The sequence below is a fragment of the Podarcis vaucheri genome (assembly GCF_965113315.1).
Source record: "Podarcis vaucheri genome assembly, chromosome: 13".
Lineage (NCBI taxonomy): Eukaryota > Metazoa > Chordata > Lepidosauria > Squamata > Lacertidae > Podarcis > Podarcis vaucheri.
The window spans coordinates 41,538,257-41,562,736 of NC_138751.1; the positions used below are offsets into that span (position 1 = coordinate 41,538,257).

The 24,480-nt window shown below is 45.7% G+C and overlaps 1 protein-coding gene across 1 annotated transcript in view; it reads right to left on the reverse strand.

The window, feature by feature from the left end:
• DNAJC7 (DnaJ heat shock protein family (Hsp40) member C7) overlaps positions 1-22,859 on the reverse strand; it is a 37,585-nt gene extending 14,726 nt beyond the window's left edge. Inside the window, exons 1-7 of the mRNA XM_082194968.1 lie at positions 22,629-22,859; positions 5,343-5,431; positions 4,275-4,399; positions 3,297-3,410; positions 2,884-2,958; positions 919-1,037; positions 2-155 (exon numbers count right to left, since the gene is read on the reverse strand). Of these exons, the coding sequence (XP_082051094.1) occupies positions 2-155; positions 919-1,037; positions 2,884-2,958; positions 3,297-3,410; positions 4,275-4,399; positions 5,343-5,431; positions 22,629-22,756 (804 nt within the window). The 5' untranslated portion in view covers positions 22,757-22,859. The remainder of the gene's footprint in view (position 1; positions 156-918; positions 1,038-2,883; positions 2,959-3,296; positions 3,411-4,274; positions 4,400-5,342; positions 5,432-22,628) is intronic.
• Between the last annotated feature and the right edge of the window lie 1,621 nt (positions 22,860-24,480).

Here is a 24,480-nt window from a genome sequence, read left to right on the forward strand (position 1 = left end):
CACGGCAGGCGAGGCAAGCCTTGTCGTGGTCGGGAGCCATTTTGAGTGCCTGGATGAAGAACTGCACAGCCTTCTCAATGCAGTCTTCGTAGTAAAGGCACAGACCTCGGACGTACAGGGCATCAGCGTTTGTGGAGTCTATTCGCAAGATGTCGCTAAGCACAGAGACAAAGGCAGAGTCACAGAACTGTTGATCACCAAAGGAGAGCTGGTCACATCCAGGGTGGATCAAAATCAAAGATTAAAAATGATAATAAATAAATAAAAATCGGTTTTTTAAAAAATTTAAATTGGTTTTTTTTTAAATTTAAATGAGATTTTTTAAAATAAAATGCTTTTGGAGGAAAAATCTTTCTAAAGATTGTTGTTTAGTCGTTTAGTTGTGTCCGACTCTTCGTGACCCCATGGACCAGACCACTAAACTAAAGATAGTTTCCTTTTTAAGTTACATTATAGTCCAAAGGCTATTCATCAGAAAATAAGGATTTGTTTTAAGTTTTTCATGTGTGCTAAAACTCAGTCTTAGGTGTATGTGAGTTTTTTAAATCATTTAACCACATCAGTTAACATCAGTTAACCACATCCTTGCATTTCGCCACGAGAGCAAGAAAACACCAAGTCCCCTTGTTCCAAGGGAGGGCTTACTTTAATTGCATGAAGAGTGTGTGACAGCAAGGAGGCCCACACACTAGCTTGCCTCAGGCAGTGGGCAGCTGGATTATCTGTGTTTGAACTTCTCCTTTTTAAAGGAATCCATGGGAATATGGATCCTGAAGTGGATCCACGATCTAGTCCAGGTTCTGCTCTGCCCGGATCAAGGAACTCCACTTTGGGGGAGGTTGACAAATTCCTCCCCCATCCCTACACACCACAGGGAATTTCCCCACCCAGCCTGTTTCTAGTGGTTGCAGTTCCCACCTGGCCACAGACTGTGCTTCAGGGTAGCGACCCAGCAATGCTAAGCATTCCGCTTTGAGGATTTTGAACCGGTGGCAAGCGGGGGCAAATTCCAGAGCACGATCCATGCAGAAGACAACCTGGAGGGGGGGGGGGGAAACAGTCAGTGAGAACAAGGAAGCACAGGAGTCAGTTCCATGCCTGTCAGATCAAGGGACTTGAATAACCTAGAACAGCCCCCATGTGGTGGGTTTGGGGCAATTTGGGAGTAAAAATGTACCAAGTCCTTCGGGTGGAGCAGCAGCCCTGCATGGCGCTTGATGGAATGCAGAACACACTAGCAAAGGTAACCCAGATCTGCTCCAAACACACAGAGGAAAGAATTGCCGCTGGTTCGATTTTATGTGCAAAAGAAACAAATGGCAGGAGATGTTGTGGGGTCTGTGGGGTTAGTGCCCCGCAGTCTGTCCTCAGAGGTTATTTTCTTTCAGCAGCAGAACCCGGCTGAAGAAAAACAGGGAAGAGTAGATGGGGAAGCTGCAGATCTCCGAGCTCCTCATTTGTCTGCCATAGGATCCCCCGTAACCCACTAACTTTTCGACTGGGGGCAGATCTGCATTTAAGATGTGGTCCCATCTAATCTGCACACCCTTCAAATCTGAAGAATCATGAATTGTGCAGGCTGTTTATGTTAGCCAGATTTAATATGTTTCCCTCAATGATAGTAAGAGGAAGATATTTAGCTCTCCCTGAAGCAGAGCGTCTCTGCAAATGTAGTAAACAGGAACCTGATACTTTGGAGCATATTTTCTTTTCTTGTGATTTTGGCATTTATGCCAGAAGACAATTATTAGAGGCCTTACAACTTAACAGGTTAAATTCTATGCCACCAGCGGTTCAGGACCTGCTCTCGGACAGGAATGATCAAATTACTTTAATAGTGGCTGAATTTTTGAGTGCTGTCCATGTAGAAAGACTGGGCCATTATAGAGAGATTCAGTGGTTCTTAACTGATTGGTGATGTGGTAGTGTTATATTGTATTATTTATGCAAATTGATTCTCTCATGAGTTAAAAGATCTGAGTAGGACAAACCTTGTTATTTTGCACAATTGGTATACGCTGTTTGTTTGATAATGTGTGGTTTGCTATGCCTAATAAAGGATTGACTTTTTTTACTCTGCGCGCACTCGAGGTAACAAGAAGCATTCCTGAAACAGGGGGGAAACCACCCTGCTGCAACAGCCATCAGACTAGCCCAATAGGCCCAGAGTGTTAAGACAAGGGCGGGCAGGATGAAGCTACCATGACAAATGGCTAACTCAAGCTCCAGGCCTCAATGAGTGACTTCACGGGCTCTCTTGCTGCTCCAGAGAAGTGACAGCTGCACAAGAAGGGGACCATTGTTTGGCCCGAGGCTCAGCTGGGTTTTCGGCTCCCCCCCCCGCCCCTTCCCATAGGTGACATCACTGCTGGGGGCAGCGGGAAGCGCCGAGACTCTCCAAATGATGGAGGCCATGGGAAGGAGATGCTCCTTCTCCAGAAACAAAGGGCACGTTTGACGCTGCCCAAGCGACAGAGAAGCCCGGGTAGAACTGGCTCGAGTCTCAGACAAGGCAGGGTTCTTCCTTAAGACAAACTTGAGATTGTCCCTGGCGAGCCAGCTGCTCTCAGCCATTAGGAGACAAGTGAGCTAGGAATTCACCGGGATATACGGAGGCCTTAACACCGGGGTCAAAGGGGCAAAGTTATTCTGTCTTAAGATACACTCTGAGCATGAGCAGGGGGCACACAGGGACAAGCAATGAGCCATTTAAGGGAGACTGGATTCTGGTTCCATTGAGTAACCAGAAACAACCCTAGATCTTTCAGTCCTGGGGTGGTGAGGAGGAAATCAACCCTATCTCCAACTCATTCCCAAGGAAAGACCGCATTGTCGTGCGGATAAGGCGGCGGTCGGGCGACTGCAAGGCTGCTTCGTTTGTACCTTTCGGAAATCCCGTTTCTCAAAGTCAATTTCGGCAATTTTCTCGTACTCTAGAACAGTTCTGGCGTTGTTCAGCTGCAACGCAAAGCAAGAACACTGTCAGTTTCCACTGTTAACAGCCCATGCAGCAAATAATTCTAAAGTTTTTTTTTTATTCAAAATATTTGCAACCCCGTCACCCCTTCTGAAGAACAAGATTGCAGCTGCTTTTCTGCATATCTTGAATTCCACAAATACCTGCCTTATACCTTGTAGAGACTCTCAAGAATCTCTATATTTAAGAATCAAGCTAAGACATCCTTAGATGCTATTAGATACAAGCAAGCCAAGGTTGTCGATTCGGGACAACTACCCTAGTTCTGCCAGATGAGTATCCCTCTCTTCAGGCAAACTCAGACTTGAGAAAACCATACCTCCTGCTGGGCTTGTGCGTTTTTATGATCCAGTTCTAAAACTCGTTGGAAGCAGCGGCTGGCAGCCATGGCGTTGCCCAGAGATAGGTGACACTTCCCCTCCCGTAGGTGTCCCTGAGAACAGAAAGGAGGTGGTGACTGGGAGAATCTCGACAGCGTGCAGTGTAAATGTGGATCATCAGCAGGGGAGCTGCACATATTATTTTCATTATTTATTAAATTTGTGGGTAGTTTAATCTTGCCCACGGCAACCAAAAGCAACTTAAAACAGACATCGACAGTAAAACCCACATAGATACATTAAAACCAAGAGGAAAGAAAAGTACAGTGGTACCTCGGTTTAAGAACAGCCCTGTTTACAAACTATTCGGTTTACGAACTGTGCAGAAGCAGAAGTTGTGTCCTGGTTTGCGAACTTTACCTCGGTCTAAGAACTAAGGAATCCGAACGGTGGAAGGGCACCGGCGGCGGGAGGCCTCATTAGGGAAAGCACGCCTCAGTTTAAGAACGGTTTCAGTTTAAGAATGGACTTCCGGAACGTATTAAGTTCATAAACCAAGTTACCACTGTACATCAGAAGCATCCCATCCACTTCTTAAAAGCCACAGATAGTTAAAGGCCAAAGGCCTGGTTACAGAGGAAAGTTTTCGCCTGATGCCTAAGGATACAAAGTGATGATGCCAGGCGAGCCTCCCTGGGGAGCGCATTCTGCAAACGGGGAGCCACCACAGAAAAGGCCCTGTTCTTGCATTGCTGTCCTCCAGACCTCTGACAGAGAAGGCACATGAAGGAGGGCCTCAGATGATAATCGCAGGGTCCAGGTGGACTCATATTGGGAGGAGGCAGTCTTTGCTGTGGTCCTGCACTGTTTAAGGTTATATATGTCAAAGCCAGCACTCCGAACTGGGCTTGGAAATGGATTGGCAGCCAAGATTGGTGCTATATGCTGATACTGTCTTGCCACATGGAATAACATACCCGCAAAAAGCTGTCGTCCATCCTGACGGACTGCTGGGCATCTCCCAGGGCCTCCCGGAATTTGCCTAGCATCATGAGCGTGGCAGCACGGTTCCCATAGTAGCTGGCATTGCTGGGGCAGGCATCTGGAGGACAGGGGGCAGAAGCGTTAAGTACAACAAAGACAAAGTAGAAATCCCCACCTTACCCTATCCCCAGATCCTTGCTCTTTCAATAAGATGGAAGCAGAAAGCAAACACCATTCACTGGTAAGCTAAATTCTGGATCCCTAATGAAATTCAGAGGTCTGTGGTTTTGTTTGCATGTTATTATTCTTTAACAATTAAAGTTTGATAAAAATCAAAAGGTTAATTTTTTAGATCTTGTGCCAACCCTCACCACCAACCCCCAATAGATTTTCTTCCCTCCCCACTCCCAGCAAAATGGCACTTAGTAGAAACCATTCATTTCAATGTTTGTGCCTTTGCTCTGGGCATATAAACGGCGAGGAAAGAAAAGGAAAGAAATGGGGGGGAGTGGAGAGAACAGAGGTTGGAATCAGCAGGAAAGTTCAGAGAGCAAAAAATGGGGTGGGGGGAAGACCCAGGAAAGATCCACTCTGAAATTTCAGCCCAATACTGCTAGCATATTTTTCAAGCTGCCTCCAAAACCATGTTTAGCAACTTTTAAAAATCTAGTTTGTAAGGCTGAGATTCTCAGGACTTTGAAATTTTTACATTTCTGCATGTGAAACAGTCAGGTATGTGACAGCTTGCTTACACAAATATGGTTCAACTATGATATTGAGAATCACAGTGTTGCTTGGTGCGTAAGAGAAACCTTGCCATTACACAGGTGTTACAAGGACCTCTGCATCCAGGGTGTTGGATCTTACTGTGGAATTCTGTTGTTGACTATGTATTGCCTACCCTGAACTGAGGTGAAGTATTACAAATCAGAGCAGAAGTGTGAGCTTTTGGAGGAAGGAAATCAAGGCCCTTGTGACCAGCACCAAATAGACCCATAGGCACATTGCACCAATTCTCCGATTAACAAACCAAGAAAGCCATTCTTTCTCTCTCTCCTCACCTATCGCTTTTGTGTAGTAGTTGAACGCTTCATTGTAGTCCTTCTTGGCATAAAAGGCATTTCCTTGCTCCTTGAAGGACTCTGCTTCTCTGAAAAGAAACAAGCTATCACAACCAAGAAGAGGCAGCAAGATCCAGCATAGGCAAGACAACAGGACAGAGCAGGGCTTCCAAATGTCTGAGTTAATTGACCCCCTGATGAGCTTCTGAAGTTGTCATCAACCCCAGTCCAAATTCTTAGGAACGTAAATGAAATGAAGAATGTCAATATATAAACAGCATTTATTACTCAGTCTCCATTGCTAGGACTCATAATATGTAAGTAATAAGGAATACTGTTATACTGAGAAAGCAAATGCTAAATACAGGTTCCTCATTGGCAAGGGATGTGCACTCTGTACGTGCCTGTGTCTTTTGTTTCAGAGACTCGTAGTTCCCAATGTATTTTTTCATACTACACCACTTGAGCTTCTTTGCCTAGGCTCTTTTTGAACCCCAGGTCTTTATTCACATCCTGCACAGTCCCACTGACCCCACTTTGGGAAACCCCAGGATAGCGGGTCACACAATCAGCTAACCATGGCGCTAATGGCAAAGACTCCTCCCAGAAGCAGGAAACCCATCCAAAGCTGTTGTTCATAAGGAACTGTGCACCATTTCTAGACAATCACCAAGGATACATGGCTGTCCTAACCATGGTTTAAAGTGAGTTTCAGATCCTGGTTAAGAGGGAGATCTGGTTTGCACCAACTGTGGCCACCATTGGTGCTGTTGGAGGAATTCATGTGTCAACTAACCCCTCCCCCCTTTTCCTTTCTCCTTCTGTGATGGAATTCCTATTGTGGGACTTCCCTGGCTTTTTTCTGGCCCACGTAGGACCAGCCTGGATAGTTGGCCTTGGTGAAGATTTGACGTTTTCATCCCCAAAAAGTTTTTATTTGAGTTTCTATTGAAACGAGGCTGCATTTTCATGTTGTACTTAATCTTGTTTTTAAGTTGCATTTTAATCAATTGTTTTTATACCTGGTGTTAGCCACCCTGAGCCCAGTCTTGGCTGGGGAGGGCAGGGTATAAATTATTATTATTATTATTATTATTATTATTATTATTATTATTATTATTATTATTATTATTAACTATGCAAGCTGAGCAAGTTTCTCAATTGTTCATTTGCAACTGAATCATTACCTGTCTCACACCTAACATCATATGCCACTGGGCTAGAGGTGGCCATGGCCAGGGGAAATGGCCTGGTGGGCCAAATTAGGAAGCATGGGGGGCCCTAATTAGGCCCATGGGCCACAGGTTTCCCACATAGGGTTTTAAGGGTGTGTAGGCTTGCTATGGTTTTCCCAGTAGTGATGTATGGAAGTGAGAGCTGGACCATAAAGAAGGCTGATCACAGAAGAATTGATGCTTTTGAATTATGGTGTTGGAGGAGACTCTTGAGAGTCCCATGGACTGCAAGAAGATCAAACCTCTCCATTCTTAACGAAATGAGCCCTGAGTGCTCACTGGAAGGACAGATCCTGAAGCTGAGGCTCCAATTTTTGGCCACCTCATGAGAAGAGAAGACTCCCTGGAAAAGACCCTGATGTGGGGAAAGACAGAGGGCACAAGGAGAAGGGGACGACAGAGGACGAGATGGTTGGACAGTGTTCTCGAAGCTACCAGCATGAGTTTGACCAAACTGCGGGAGGCAGTGGAAGACAGGAGTGCCTGGCATGCTCTGGTCCATGGGGTCACGAAGAGTCGGACACGACTAAACGACTAAACAACAACAGGTTTGCATGTGGTTAATGAATCAGGAAATTACAACTGTACCTTTGTTTCTATTGTGAAGACCTGAACAAAATGGCCTATGTGGTTATTACTCCTGATTGTTATAAAGAACCTCCCAAGTTGAAAGAAAATATGCCAGTGAATACTAATTTCAGAGGACACAAAGTGACGGGATGGCTACTACACCCCCTTCCTTGTAGGATGGTGGTCTGAAAGGACGTTGGCTTATACCGCAAGTCTCTTCTTGCAATGGCCCAAACTGACATACTCACGGGAATATTTTCAGTTGACCAGAATGTTTTCAATGGGCTAATCAAGTAATAGCTGCAAAGCAGACTCAAACCATAATGGAGAGACAGCTTTAAGCAGATCTATTCAGCAGAGTGCCACCTCCTCACTACTCCCAGGCAAGAGGCAAGAGAAAGGCGCTCTGGAGTGGACAATGCCAGCTATGTTAGGACAGCCCCTTGGAGAAAAGAGCAAAACAATAGAGAGTTGTGTTGGGGTGTGTTAACATGGTTTTAACCTCATTCTGGCCCCAACACTGGCCACCCCCTCTGGATTCCCTTCCCCCAAGTGTGTTCTCACTAGAATGGCATGGTTCATCCATTCTGCCAATACAATAGAAGCCAAGGACATCTCATCTCCCCAGGCGGCTCAGGGGCGGTGAAAGCCATGACATGTGCAGCTCACGTTTACTGCAGCCAATCAAATTTGGCTCAAGAAGCTAACCATGGCCCTGATTCGTCCCTTGCTTATACATAATATAGTGGTTTAAGAGGAGTGGCACAGGCAGTTCAATGGGTTTGGGACAGTCAAGGAACAATTTTAAAAGTTCCAAAACCCCTCATTTTCACTCTTTTAATAAAAAAAAATTACTGTTATTTATTGCAGGTAGACATGAGAAAACAAGGTCCACATTAAGACATAATTTGAAACCAGGATTTCCCACTCTGTGGATTTGTGTTGGGCTCACTTAACAGAGGAGACTGGAATCATTCTCTTCTGGCTTGAAAACCAAAGTCAGCTCCCCACATCAACACACTGGAAAATGGTTTCAGAACAAGCCTAGATCAGAAACATACGACTGACCCTAGTCTGTTCTCACTAAAAAGAATGTAGAACAAACCACAGTTTCTCAGGTCTGGACCGTCACACGGAACTGTGGCTTGTTTGAAGTCAAGAGCAAAAGCTCCAACTTTCTCCTCGCAGGCACGAAATGGGAGAGGAGAGGGCAACAGATTTGAGTCCAAGGCTCACTGCAGCTTATTTTGTCAGAACCAGACCAGTGAGTCTGGTTGGAATATTAGGAGGTTTAGGCCTAGTTCTTACAAATAGCAGGTGACGTGGTAACCCTGTGCTGGAAGTCTGTCCCGTTATGGACTGCAGGTGGGCATGTACAAGGGCAAGAGAAATGGACGACTGCCACAATGTAGAAATCGCAAGACGTGTTTCCTGCTCCACCCACTCAAACCTTCTTCCCCGCTTTCGGGTTCATAGCCTCTTTAAAGAGATACTGATACCATCTCTTGAAACCTTTCTGCACAAGAAGAACTACAGTTGGTCTTTTTTTAAAACAACAACAACAGGTGACTGCCAAAGGAGTAACAGCAAGTGCTTATCTTTTCCTGAAGGTGCTTTTTAAAAAACAACAATAACAACAACAACAAACAAACCTCCCACATCATAACTAATGGACTGGCCCCACTTCATACCCCAGACATTTCCCCACAATAAAACTGGTTTGTTCAGCAGGTTAGATTTATATCAAGATTGGGTCCAGATCACCACATGTGAACAAGCAGTATGGAAGCTGCTATGCCAGCTGAGTCTTTCCCCCATTTATCCAGATAAAAGCTTACTTAAATAGAAAGGGAAGAGATATCCTTATTGGACCCGGGCCATGTAAATTTTTGTAATTTTGTAATTGCTCATGTTAGAGAATGGAAAGATACAGTGGTACCTCGAGTTGTTACCTTCGGGTAACGTAATTTTGGGTTGCGAACACGGCAATCCCGAAAGTGTATACTTCCAGGATTCTCTGTGAGCCACATGTGCAGAAGCGCTCTATCGCGCCATGCACATGCGCAGAAGCAGCGTCTCTGGATACAGACTTTTCAGGGTAAGTACAGACCCCCAGGATGAATTAAGTTTGTACAGTGGTACCTCGGGTTAAGTACTTAATTCATTCCGGAGGTTCGTACTTAACCTGAAACTGTTCTTAACCTGAAGCACCACTTTAGCTAATGGGGCCTCCTGCTGCCGCCGCGCCACCGGAGCCCAATTTCTGTTCTCATCCTGAAGCACTATTTCTGAGTTAGCGGAGCCTGTAACCTGAAGCGTATGTAACCTGAAGTGTATGTAACCTGAAGCGTATGTAACCCGAGGTACCACTGTATCTGGAGGGTCCACTGTATTTTAAAAGATTAGGTAAGAAAACTTTGGGGACGATTAGAAGTAGTAAAGCCAACTGCAGGAATGGAAGAGAGGGGAAATTGCAGAAGTATTAAATGGCTGGAAGCTGATTACTCAAAAAGAAAATAGTTGGAACTTCAGAGAAGGGAACTGGTTTTATTATATTAGATTAAGCATCTTTTAAGGTTATTGTCTGGTCTGCACTAAGAACAGTCCAATCGGATTCTGAACTCCTTCATTCTTGTTTATTAATTACAGTGGTGCCTCGCAAGACGAAAAGAATCCGTTATGTGATTTTCTTCGTCTAGCGGTTTTTTCGTCTTGCGAAGCAAGCCCATTGACGGATTAGCGGATTAGCGCTATTAGCGGCTTATCTGCTGATCGGATCAGCTGATAAGCGGCTTAGCGGCTTAGAAAAGGGGGGGAGGGAAAAAAACCCGCAGGAACTCGCAAGACATTGTCGTCTTGCAAAGCAAGCCCATAGGAAATTCGTTTTGCGAAGCACCTCCAAAACGGAAAACTCTTTCGTCTAGCGAGTTTTCTGTCTTGCGAGGCATTCGTCTTGCGGGGCACCACTGTAATGAAGTATTAGATAGCTTTGTAATAACTCATATTTAATTTGTGCATTAAAGATGGATGCATTGTATCTTACTATATTTTTGCTTATGCTGTTGATTGTTCGGCCCCGGGCTTTGGAATGTGAAATCCTGGTTAATATCAACCAGTTTCTCATTGTGTCTGATGAAATGGGCTACTGTGGCTTAATGCCACTTTATTAAACAGGACTCTGGGTCCTGTTCTGGATGTATAATCAATTCATGGTTAAGAGCGGTAGTCGCGTAATCTGGGGAACCGGGTTCGCGTCTCCGCTCCTCCACATGCAGCTGCTGGGTGACCTTGGGCCAGTCACACTTCTGTGAAGTCTCTCAGCCCCACTCACCTCACAGAGTGTTTGTTGTGGGGGAGGAAGGGAAAGGAGAATGTTAGCCGCTTTGAGACTCCTGAAGGGGAGTGAAAGGCGGGATATCAAATCCAAACTCTTCTTCTCTTCTTCTTCTTCTTCTTCTTCTTCTTCTTCTTCTTCTTCTTCTTCATGCAGGGCCCTATGCCAAGCATGTGGGGTCTGTGAATCTGCCCTATACATATTTGCCTTAGAAGGTTCCTTAAAATAGCCTGAGGATACATATCTCCAAAGAGAAGATCAATAATGGCAGGCAAGCTGTTTTTTAGGAGGTTGTTACTGATGTTCTCATTAAAAATCTCCAGTAAGCTTCTGAGAAACAGCAAAAGTTCCTGCAACAAGTACTGAACACTACAAAGAGGTTTTTGCTTTGACTGCTCTATTAGAGCTTTCACTGTTGCTTTGCTAGGAGAAGAGATATACAGGCTTTTGCACCAAGGAGGCTTAGCGGGGGGGGGGGGGCAAAATGCACTAGGCTTTTTTGAAGGATCTGAAGCAGACAAATCAACAGAAGCTCACAGCTCACACACCAAAACTACAGCTACCGAGGTCCACCATGTCTCATCAATGTGGAGAACGCACACATCAGATATATTTCAGAAGTGAGCCCTGCACTTGTTTACGAACTACTCCTACTACCACAACAAGGGGGGAAATTCTGATCTCCTGATATCATGAGTGATTGTTTCTGCTCCGAACAGATGCCAAAGCCTGAATGAGGTCATTCTGCAAGGCCCGCACTGATGTAGGCTGCGTCCCCCCATTTGCTACTTTTAAAGCTGGAGAAAGAATCTGCCTCGGCTAAAAATACAATCCAGTTCTCTGAATGGGTCTCTTTGTTGGGCGAGGAGTTGGCGTCCCTCTCTGGTGAACCCTGGGGGTGGGGGACAGAGTTACAATAAGCATCTAAAAAAAGGAACCACGAAGGAAGGACTAAGATGTGCATACCTCTTGAGTACCACACACCAGTACACTTCCACAGTACCGAAGCAGGAAGCAGGTGTGAAACTCGGCCCCTCGCAGCCAGATGGAACAGCCAACCAAGATTAAAAAAAAAACCAACAGGCCATTTCAGGGACAAAGGGCTGATAAGCAACTGAATCCAACTGTTAGAGAAAAGATGGAAAAAATGCACACAGCTTCTGGTTCCACCTGCAAGGAGAGAGACGCCAGGGATGTCCCGCTTCAATTAAAATAATATTCAGTACCTAGTCCCCAGGGCTGCGGCGAAATTTGAAAATGCAGCACCAAAAAGTGCAAGACCTGAAAAATCAAAAAAGGAAGTGGGCGGAATGACATCCTCACTCTGTTTTCCATGGCTTCCATTAGTTAATGGCTCGATCAAGGCTGAGGAAAGACTCTCAGATGCCCACTAAACAGAAAAACCACTGAAGAAGATGGATGGTGAAAGTAGCTCAGTTGGTAGAGCATGAGACTCTAAATCTCAGGGTTGTGGGTTTGAGCCCCACATAGGGCAAAAGATTCCCACATGGTAGGTGTTGGACTAAGTCAGGGGTCCTCAAACTAAGGTCTGCGGGCCGGAGAAGGCCCGAGGGACTCATTTATCCGGCCCGCGGCGACCCCCGCCGCCCGCTTGTACCAGCCCTGTGCGGCTGCCCACTTCTGGGTCGGAGGAGCACTGGAAATAGCTTGTGCGCATGCGCAAGTGTTGTTTGCGGTGCACATCTGGGTTGGAGGAGGCCCATGGACATGCGCACAAGCTATTCCCGGTGCTCCTCCGACCTGGAAGTGCGCCAGAAATAGCGTGTGTGCACACGTATGGGTACACGCTCCCCCGCCCTCTGGGCGATCGGCACTGGAGACACTGACCCAAGGTGCAGTAAGTTTGCTGACCCCTGGACTAAGTGACCCTCATGGTCCTTTCCAATTCTACAATTCCCTTATGAGTACATACTCATCCTGGTTCAATCTCAGGTCAGGGGTGAGCAGTATTTCCACTGCCCAGGGCCTTAGAGTTTTTTGTTTTTATGTCAGGCTGAGTTCAGCAGAATAGATCATGCAGCATATGCAAAATATGTGCATATGTGGGACAATTTATGTAAGCTGCCATTCCCTCAGCACCGTTTTTAGGTGTCCCAGATATGCGACTTTCAAACTGTGTAGAACTGGCATTCTACAGACGGCAATGAGATCATGAAGGGTGGACAAGCTCCTAAGATGGACAGCTTGCCCACCACTAATCCTTTCTTGCAATGTGCAACTGCAGGAGAATGCTAGATTATGTTCCAGGTCGCACTTTCAGTTAAAGCAGAGCAACAGGTTTGGGTGGAGAACCTGCATGAACCAAGTGTGAGGTCTAGAGTGCATTGCATATTTTTCTGCAATGTGCTAGGATTCTGCAGCAGATGTGCAGGATAAGTTCTCATGCCAAAAAATCTATATGGAAAGCGTTGAGTTTCCTGAGAAAACAGGAAAAAGTCTGACCAGCTTTTCCACATACAAAATTCAACTTAAGACCAGGCATGAAGCAATAATAGGGATTCACGTTTTTTCATGCCTGGGGCCTAACACATCCTATTTACCTTACAGTTTCCCCCTTCTTCTTTCAGGCTGTGGCTCACAAAATTATCCTTTTGCATCTAGCAAGCACCACGGGCATGCAGTGGCTGTTTCTCTCTTCCTGCAGCACTCCGTGAACAGGGAGATACAACCTAAGGTGCAGGGAAATTGAATCATTGCAAAATGAGGAAATTAAATATGGGAGGCTGGGATCGAAGGTAGGGCCTGCCCAGAGATGATTTTTGTGCCTGCTCCAGATCTGACTTGTATGATGGCAGGCCAAACAACACACAATGCAGGTTATTGTGGCATGAGAAAAACTATCCATCTGTGCGCTGGTGCCCTCTAGTGTTTAACATGGAAAACAGTAGCCTGCCTGCTCCAACAAGGTGTTCAAAAAGCAGGCACTGAGCCACATGGCTTGTGCTTCATTCTGCAGATTTCTTTCGTATACACATGGGCAGGGCAGGAAAGGAACTGGGAAAGCTGCTGCTGACAAATTGCAACCTCAAAACCGCATCACTGAGATTCTCTTTCCTGTTAAGGTCGTGCCACAGATCACTTTGCCTGCAGCACACCACTGCACTGCCTCCCTAGGAATTCAGCAGCCTTTGGTTTCGTTTTCCTGGAAACTAGTAAGCTGCCAAATATCCAGGAACTGTAAGAGACTCAAGGAGCGGCTGAGTCCTCGTGCTCTAAATAGGTCTGGCCAGAGAGAATTCTTGGATAGGGCACTCTCAAAGCAGAGAAGAAGAACAGTTCTCTTCTGTCAAGAAAGCCTTAAAGCTCATACATGGCAAATCAAAAAATAAAAATGAAGGGGGCAGAAAGGGGATGGGGTTGCAGGAAAAATGACTCTGGCAACCCCACTCGCCTTTGAACACAATGGGTTTTGAATGAAGCAATTTTGGCTATGGGCACAATCCCTGGAACGTAATATGCTGGGTTACTGTATTTAAGAAAATAGGCATTAAATCTTCATAGTTATGCTGCTTTACCATTTAAATATACAGTGGAATTGCGGTTCCCGAACGCCTCCGTTGTCATACATTTCAGTTCTCAAACGCCAAAAACCCATAAGTAAATTCTTCTGTTTTCAATTTTTTTGGGAACCTGAATGTGAGACACAGCTTCTGCTGAATGCAAGAAGCTCTTGCAACCAATGGGAAGCCGTGCCTCAGTTTTCGAACATTTCAGAAGCCGAACGAGCTTCCGGAATGGATTTTGTTCAAGAACCGAGGCACCACTGTACAAAGCAACACCCACAACAAATCTTGCTAGCTATTCCTCTTCTCGTTAAGAGCTCCAGAATACCAGACGCCATGGCCTCATAACAGACACAGCAGAGGGACGCCTCCATGGTATTCCTCAAGTAATCATGGATCCATGGCAGTGCTCTCACCCTGTGCTTTCAGACATACACTTTCCCTTCACACCTTCTATGGAGTTGCTATGGCACCATGTAGAGAATAGGCATGCCTTTCCTTGTAACATGTGAAAAGACCCTGAGAAAGTCATAAGGCATAGGGACAGGCTTCATGAGCAGAGTCCAACTGTGTTTCTGCGACATAACTCACTTGTTCCTGTGCTCTGGATTACATTTGTTAATTTCTGACTTAAAAGGGAAAGTAAGTAGGGGATAGTTTAATGTTGCAGGAGATCTACCTCTGGGCCACAAGGTTAGCCGTGTTATCTATCATCTGGCCCTTTAGAACTCACATTTCGATTTGAACAAAAAACACAACTCACTTTCCTAAAGGAATCTGGTCAAACATACAATGTATTTCCTGTAAAAAGTCTCTGAGAACCCAGTAGATTAGTTGGTGGATATCACAAATAACGTGCAGGCCACTCTGTGAGAATTCAAAACGCTTAAAAATAAATAATGCTTTTCAACACCTGCAGTTACTCTGGTGGAATTATCCCACTGCAGCAATACCAAGGCAAGAGTAATTTTACCTCTGAATGCAGTTAAAGCAAATTCCATGGCGAGTTTTAGAATTACATTGGGAATGTCCAAAAATATGTATCTATCTATTTTAGAAGCCAGGAACTGTAAACAAACAAGCAAACAAAAATAATCATCCAGGTTTTTCCAGAGTCCCAAGTTACACCTGGAAATTTCCACATGAATGGTGATGAACACATTTCTAGCTTCCTTGTCAACTTGCATGCTGTCTCTTGGGGAGTTGCCCCAGTCTCCAAGGCATGCTGCAGACTAAAGACTACTCAAGAGAAAAGTCTCATTCTCGATACAGTTCTGATATACACTTCAAGGACCTTCTTGGAGCCACCACCCAAGGGCAAAATACAATGAATGGGCAACTTCTAAGCTGTTTGCGTTCCATGTCCTGCAGTGAACAGATGAACTTCATCTGCAGGGTGACTTGGAAGTAAGGTCAATGGACAATATTTGTCATCTCTTTGACTCCCGTGTATTTTTATAACTTTGACACTGACTATTTATTGCTTGGGCCCTCTCTGCCAAGATGCCATGCCAATAACATGCTCTGCAAGTCAGCTTCCCCAAGTTACTTCTCTCCCTCTTCTGCACTCTTCCACAAACATTTCAGCATCCCACAGGGCTGCCTAGATTAAAAGTGGTTCTGTTCTTCTCCCATAGTTCTCAAAGTATAACACCAAAAGACTTCTGAAACTAAGAGACGTTCGATAGTGGAATAGACTTCCATGAGGAGTAGGACTCTCCTTCCTTGGAAGTTTTAGCAGAGGATGGATGGCCATCTGTCATGGATGCTTTAGTTGAGATTCCTGCATTGAAGGGGGCTGGACTAGATGACCCTTGGCCTCGAGGTCCCTCCCAACTCTACAATTCTATGACTCAACACAAAGAGAGCAAAGGCCTGGATCACAGCAGGAACCAATGTGTTTATCAAAATAAGAAGAGCTCAGTTGGATCACGGACAGGGTTTATAGCTAGATGCCTCAGGATGTTGAAGAAGAGACCTCTGCTCCCAATCACAGTCTGCTTAAATCACAACTAATAGGAATGGGTGTTAGGCTAGATACATTGAGCATCCTACCAAATTGTGGAAAAGAAGCCCTACCATCTTGTCCTTTTTTGAACTTGCTTACAATATTGGCTTTTCCAAGGAGCATTTGCAGGGAATTCCAGAGGTACTAATAACCTAATGTGACTCTCAGCCATTCATAATGTCACCTTTTGCGGCCGTAACCAGGATCACCCAAGCTATGTTGTACTGCTGTGGCTTTCAAGTTTCAGAGAACCCTTTCTATATTGAGTTACCGGCTGAAGAACAAGATTGGGGAATGCATTTGGGGAAGCAGTTAGCACATGTAGGGCACTGGCAAGGCCTACTTGGTGACAGTTTTGCTTTGTTTAAAAAGGAGTATTGTTAAATACTGTCTTGCATCTGTACATAAAGGAAGAGACGAGTAATGACAGGGAAACAGTTCGGTGTTTTCTGCAGTTAATACTCTTCTCATTAAAGAAACCCCTAATAAGCTTCCAAGCAACCACAGAGCACCCCCTACTATACCATTTAAAAATTCACACGACAACAGTACCAGGTGTAGTTTAAAGGGGGGAAGGAAGAAAGTTTTTGTCTCCTTTCTTTTCTCAAAACAGTGACCTCATGCCCTGGTATGCCAAAGTGAACTGTTAGACAGTTTAAGGGCAGAGCCATTGGGTAGCATCTAACAAAGTTGTTCTGTTAGCACAATAACGTCCACCTGCACAACGGATGGGACTTCTTCACCCTCTTCTATCCCTATGCCCTGCAAATCTCTGAAGCGGGGTGTGTGTGTGTGCGTGTGCAGGGAGAGGACAACTTCTTTGAAGACAGCCCATTGCTTCCAGACATATCCTCTGGATCTTTGTGTGGGCAACAAGAGACCATACGGTACTCCTTGTGACTAGGGTGGGGGTGGTTTAGTAGCTGCTGCTACTTTTGGAGAATCAGCATGGGCTTTGCCTATGGGAAGCTAACATTCAAACCCCACCTAAGCCATGAGCTCACCAAGGGCACATCACTCTTTCTCACTCAAGTCTAACCCATTTTACCAGACTCCCTTAAGAAAAACCACATTGTTTACCTTTTGCAAAATGGTTAATCACAAGTGCTGTGAGTCAAACTGGGAGCAGGACAGCTAAATTAACCGTTCCCTATCTCTCATTACTGTAATAACTGTGACACACCCCAAGACCGTAGGGCAGGAAAAAAGTCCAAAGAAACACGTGCCATTTCCTTTCCCCACAAAAATCTCATTCAGTTAAGTTAGGCATCCAGAAAAGGATTTTTTCCCCTTCTGTCACATCTCCCTGCTCATTTGGTCAGACAAGGTCACCGCTCCAGTAGTTACCCTGGAAGTTGCTACTATACTTAATCAGATGACTAGTCTATGTAGCTCATTCTTATCTACTTTACACTGAAAGGCAGTTGCTGTCCAGCATTTCAGATACAGTGGTACTTCGGGTTAAGTATTTAATTCGTTTTGGAGGTCCATTCTTAACCTGAAACTGTTCTTAACCTGAAGCACTACTTTAGCTAATGGGGCCTCCTGCTGCCAATGCACCGCCGGAGGCCAATTTCTGTTCTCATCCTGAAGCAAAGTTCTTAACCTGAGGTACTATTTCTGGGTTAGCGGAGTCTGTAACCTGAAGCGTCTGTAACCCGAGGTACCACTGTACATGCTACCCCCATCAGTCTTACTTGGGAGATATCAGGGATTGAACTTGGGAGCTTTTGGCCATCCAGATGTTGCTGAATGACAACTCCCATCACCCCTGCAAACACAGCCAAAGGCCAGGTATGGTGAGCGTTGTAACGCAGCAACATCTGGAGGGCCAAAGGTTTCCTGGACCTGATGCAAAGTGTGAGATCTAGCCATTCCCTCACAGAGAACAAATCACAAGTTCTTGAATTGTTATCCGAAACTCTCCGCAAACCACGACTCAAGGGCAATCGGTTTTCACAATACACCTCTGGACTAGTCACTGACTTAGCCACAAGATAAGCTTAAAATATTTATTTTTCTCCCCAAAGAACAGACCTGGCTGTAAGCCAACCAGGCTTATAAGTGAGAAACGAGTGGAAGGTTAAACCCTCATTTCTACTGAAGCAGTCTTCTAGTCACTTTCGTAAAACAATTGATTGCTTCCACTTAACACCAGACTTGCAACTTTTATCAACAAGATGGGGAAATGCAGTGTCCCACCAAATATTTCAAACTGGAACTCCAATTAGTTCTCTGCAATAAGTGAACTAATACAAACCAACCAGAAACACCAATATGGTATTCATCCCCATTTATAGACGTTGTATGGCAACTTCCCACTGGAAGAACAGCTTTGATCCATCCCCAACCCAAGAGGGCACCCTGTGCTGCACTCATCACACTGTCAAAAGCACATGACTTCTCCCAAAGAATCTTGGGAACTGTAGTTTGCCCCTAACAGAACTACAATTCCCACCACCCTTCAGTCCCCTGGATTCTTTACAGCTGCAGCGGTGTGTATGTGTTTTAAGCATATGATGTGTACGCCACCACAATCCCTAACCCCAATGCTTCTAAAACTTTTAGCCACCATGAGCACCATTAGCTGCCTTGAGCACCATTTTGTGGAAAGGTGGGAAATAAAGTTAACAGATAAAAATGAACCAAACAAATACAGTTACACTACGGCAATACTGGATCGTATGCCAAGGATCCCTGGGATGTGAAGCGCTTCAAGGACTTTTGATAAATAATAACGTAATCATAAATACACTTAGAACTGCAGCATTAGGGAACACGGCCCATTGAACTCTGCCTTAAGCGCACACATCAGGCTCGAAAGAGGATGAAGACTCCTGGGCTGAGCCTTGGGCTCTTTTGGGGACTAAATCCTACTGTTAAACCCTCACACATAGACACTTTAAAACCTCAAACACAGTGGTACCTCGGGTTAAGGACTTAATTCTTTCTGGAGGTCTGTTCTTAATCTGAAACTGTTCTGAACCTGAAGCACCACATTAGCTAATGGGGCCTCCTTGCTGCTGCCGCACCGCCAGAGCACGATTTCATTGTCAACTTCATTGTCCAGAAAGTGGGAGAAGCAACAAGAGGAACAGCCATTTTAGACCTGGTCCTAACCAATGTTGATGACCTGGTTAGTGGGGTAGATGTGGAAGGATCATTAGGCGCGAGTGATCATGCTCTTCTGAAGTTTACTATACAGCGGACAGTAGCAGCCAAGCATAGGTAAAGGTAAAGGTACCCCTGCCCGAACGGGCCAGTCTTGACAGACTGTGGGGTTTGTGCGCCCATCTCACATTTATTGGCCGGGGGCCAGCGCTGTCCGGGGACACTTCCGGGTCACGTGGCCAGCGTGACATCGCTGCTCTGGCGAGCCAGAGCCGCACACGGAACGCCGTTTACCTTCCCGCTGGTAAGCGGTACCTATTTATCTACTTGCACCCGGAGGTGCTTTCGAACTGCTAGGTGGGCAGGCGCTGGGACCGAGCAGCGGGAGCGCACCCCGCCGCGGGGATTCGAACCGCCGACCTTTCGATCGGCAAGCCCTAGGCGTTGAGGCTTTAGCCCACAGCGCCACCCGCGTCCCAAGCATACTAGGACTCAATTTCTTGACTTTAAGAAAGCCGACTTCATAAAACTTAGGGAAGTGCTGGGTGAGATCCCATGGACAGCAATACTAAAAGGAAAGGGAGTTCATGATGGCTGGGAGTTTGTTAAGACGGAGATAGTAAAAGCACAACGTCAGGCAATACCAATGAGACGAAAACATGGAAGGTGCCTAAAGAAACCAGGGTGGCTATCTAAAGAACTTTTAACTGAATTAAGATTAAAAAAGGATGTGTACAAAAAATGGAAAAGGGGGGAAACCACCAAAGAGGAATTCAAACAAATAGCCAGCACGTGTAGACACAAAGTCAGAAAAGCTAAAGCACAGAATGAACTCAGGCTTGCTAGAGAGGTTAAAAGCAACAAAAAAGGCTTTTATGGGTATGTTCGTAGCAAAAGGAAGAACAAAGAAACAGTGGGGTCACTCAGAGGAGAAGATGGTGAAATGCAAACAGGGGACACAGAAAGGGCTGAACTCCTCAATGCCTTCTTTGCCTCAGTCTTCTCCGATAAAGAAGACAATGCCCGACCTGAAGAATTTGAAGCAAATGATTCAGCAAAGGAAACACAGCCCAGAATAACTAAGGAGATAGTACAAGAATATTTGGCTAGATTAGATGTATTCAAGTCTCCAGGGCCAGATGAACTGCATCCAAGAGTATTAAAAGAACTGGCAGATGTCATCTCAGAACCACTGGCAGTCATCTTTGAGAATTCCTGGAGAACAGGCGAAGTCCCGGCAGACTGGAGGAGGGCAAATGTTGTTCCTATTTTCAAAAAGGGGAAAAGAGAGGACCCAAATAATTACCGCCCAGTCAGTCTGACATCAATAGCAGGGAAGATTCTGGAGCAGATCATTAAGCAAACAGTCTGTGAGCACCTAGAAAGGAATGCTGTGATCACCAATAGTCAGCATGGATTTCTGAAAAATAAGTCATGTCAGACTAACCTGATCTCGTTTTTTGACAGAATTACAAGCCTGGTAGATGAAGGGAACGCAGTGGATGTAGCCTACCTTGATTTCAGCAAAGCATTTGACAAGGTGCCCCATGATATTCTTGTAAAGAAGCTGGTAAAATGTGGTCTTGACTATGCTACCACTCAGTGGATTTGTAACTGGCTGACTGACCGAACCCAAAGGGTGCTCATCAATGGTTCCTCTTCATCCTGGAGAAGAGTGACTAGTGGGGTGCCACAGGGTTCTGTCTTGGGCCCGGTCTTATTCAACATCTTTATCAACGACTTGGATGATGGACTCAAGGGCATCCTGATCAAATTTGCAGATGACACCAAACTGGGAGGGGTGGCTAACACCCCAGAGGACAGGATCACACTTCAAAACGACCTTGACAGATTAGAGAACTGGGCAAAAACAAACAAGATGAATTTTAACAGGGAGAAATGTAAAGTATTGCACTTGGGCAAAAAAAATGAGAGGCACAAATACAAGATGGGTGACACCTGGCTTGAGAGCAGTACATGTGAAAAGGATCTAGGAGTCTTGGTTGACCACAAACTTGACATGAGCCAACAGTGTGACGCGGCAGCTAAAAAAGCCAATGCAATTCTGGGCTGCATCAATAGGAGTATAGCATCTAGATCAAGGGAAGTAATAGTGCCACTGTATTCTGCTCTGGTCAGACCACACCTGGAGTACTGTGTCCAGTTCTGGGCACCACAGTTCAAGAAGGACACTGACAAACTGGAACGTGTCCAGAAGAGGGCAACCAAAATGGTCAAAGGCCTGGAAACGATGCCTTATGAGGAACGGCTAAGGGAGCTGGGCATGTTTAGCCTGGAGAAGAGGAGGTTAAGGGGTGATATGATAGCCATGTTCAAATATATAAAAGGATGTCACATAGAGGAGGGAGAAAGGTTGTTTTCTACTGCTCCAGAGAAGCGGACACGGAGCAATGGATCCAAACTACAAGAAAGAAGATTCCACCTAAACATTAGGAAGAACTTCCTGACAGTAAGAGCTGTTCGACAGTGGAATTTGCTGCCAAGGAGTGTGGTGGAGTCTCCTCCTTTGGAGGTCTTTAAGCAGAGGCTTGACAACCATATGTCAGGAGTGCTCTGATGGTGTTTCCTGCTTGGCAGGGGGTTGGACTCGATGGCCCTTGTGGTCTCTTCCAACTCTATGATTCTATGATTCTATGATTTCTGTTCTCATCCTGAAGCAAAGTTCTTAACCTGAGGTACTATTTCTGGGTTAGCGGAGTCTGTAACCTGAAGCGTCTGTAACCTGAAGCATATGTAACCCGAGGTACCACTGTACTGTATGGGACCAAGGACCCCTCTTGCACAATATACTATTCCTAACGGTGTGCAGTTAAGAGGCTTCTACGAAGCCTAATAAGTGGAGAATTAAAGGAGGAACCTTCCAGGAACATAGTAAGCTGCCTTATACCAAGTCAGAACCGCTGGCCCATCTTGCTCAGTACTGCCTACACTGGCTGGCAGCATTTCTCCGGGGTTTCAGCCTAGGAAGCCTCTCCCCAGCCCAACCTGGAGTTGCCAGCGGGGACTGAACTGGGGACCTTTCTCCTTGCAAGGCAGACTCTTTTGAGGGATAGCCCCCCTCCCATGACTCACCCTCCCAGCACCTGGCATTTCAGAAGCAGCACACGGGTCTACACAGGCCAGCCTCTCTCAGTCTTGCCCCCCCCCCACGATCTTGATGGACTACAGCTCCCATCACCCCCCTGGCCATCTAAGGGATGATGGGAATTGTAGTCCAGCGACACATACAGGGAATACACACAATTAATTGGCTTTATCCTACGGTCCTTTGGGGGCACAGCTGACGACAATGCACCTCTCTCTCGCGCGCACCCCCCAACCCCCACTTACTTCCCCCTCCCTCACCTGCAGTGGAAGCCCCGCCCCTCGCCGCCTTCTCCCCTCCCCCACCCGCACACCGAGGCAGCCCCTCCCCCCTCCATGGGTCTCCCCCCCCCGTGTGGGGAGTGTGCCTGGAGGGGGCCCTCGGGCGGAGGCTCTTACCTGCGCGTCCCCGCGTCCTCGTCCTCGTCGCTCAACATCGCCGGCCCCTCAGGGTGAGAAGGCGCCACCAGGTTCGCCGCCGCGGGCGTCATGATCACGTCGCACTCGCCTCCTCCCGCCGCCGCCATCTTGGCTTCCTTGTTGCAGGCGATCAACGGCCGGCGAGCCGGGAAGGGAGAGAGAAAAGGGAGAGAGAGAGAGCGAAAGGAGGACGGGAACGGAAGCTCACACGTCCACTTCCGGAGAACGAGTCGTGGTGGGTAGAACGCCCACTTCCGGCTTGGCTGAACAAGGAGAGGAAGGATCGGAGTCCGCCAAGAGGGAACCCCGGCTCCTCCTTTTTTTCTGTGTGGCGGGAGGAGCCCCCTCGACCCGTGAGAGTAATAAGCATAAAAGGGACTCAAAAGATGGATAATTATTATTTGCCCGTGCTCACCAATCCAAATCTGATCTGTATCCGGAAATTTTTAATGTTTGACATTTCATTATGTTTTTATGCGTGTTGGGAGACGCCCAGAGTGGCTGGGGCAACCCAACCAGATGGGTTGCGTAGTATTATTATTATTATTATTATTATTATTATTATTAACAAGTTGTTATACATCATAATATGATGCTCTGGCATTCGTTCTCTCTCATGTCAGTCCACAAGTAAAAAATGATAATTGTTGCAACTGTTTTACTTTATTGCTATATGTTCACATACAGCCAAGTTTGTAAGTCTCTGCATTTTATTTTTGAATTTTACAAAATCAATAAAAGGACAATTTAAACAAGAAAAAACCAAAATCTGAGTCTGGCCTGTACTTACTGGGGCTTGTTGCTGGCATTGGGTTCCCTCAGTCCTTAATTATGCCTGTTTAGGAAGGAGTTTCGTTGAACTCAGCTGGATTCATCACTTTAAAGGGGAAAAAACCCTATGTAAAAGAACATAACTAACATTTTATATAAATATATTTGGTCACCCTGAGAAACACACCAGGAACACACCATATGGGCAGTGATAACTTTCCTATATTTCCAACATCTGGTCCACTCAAAGCTTTAATCGGAACCTGCGGCCTGTCCAGATGCTGTTGGATTCCAACTCCCATCAGCCCCAACCAGCATGGTCAATGGTCAGGGTCTTTTCAGTACTGGCCCCAACTTGGTGGAACGCTATGTCACAAGAGACTAGGGCCCTGCGGGACTTGACATCTTTCCACAGGGCCTGCAAGACAGAGCTGTTCCACCAGGCCTTTGGCCAAGGCACAGTCTGACTCCCTCCTTCTGTAATCCTCACAGAACTCTAGCCCAATGGTTGCCATTAATTTGATTTTGAATTGATTTTAAAATGAATTGATTTTAGAATGCTGTGTTACTTTTATTGTTGTTAACCGCTCTGAGCCCAGCTTCGGCTGGGGAGGGCAGGATATAGATAATTTATTATTATTATTTTATTATTATTATTATTATTATTATTATTATTATTATTATTATTAACAGCAGGTTTTCCCAGGGGAAAGCAGCCAGTGGCTATCCACCTTGTGGCAGAGAATTCATAAGCTAATTGTGAAAAAATTACATACAGATGCACATAACCATTACATACAGCATACATACATACATACATGCATGCATACATGACCACATTACATACAGCACATAACCATTCTCTTTGTTGTAGTATTCCACCATTTCCCCCATCCCACAGAAATGCACACTGTGCACTATAAAACTCTTCCGCACTGTGCAATTTATGCTGCTGTCTTAAGTGTTCTGCATCTGAAGATCCCTTGACAATTGCAGAGCATAGCAAAGCAACATTTCACAAGCAACCCTAGATGGAGCTGTGGGCTGCATTCTTCTCTTT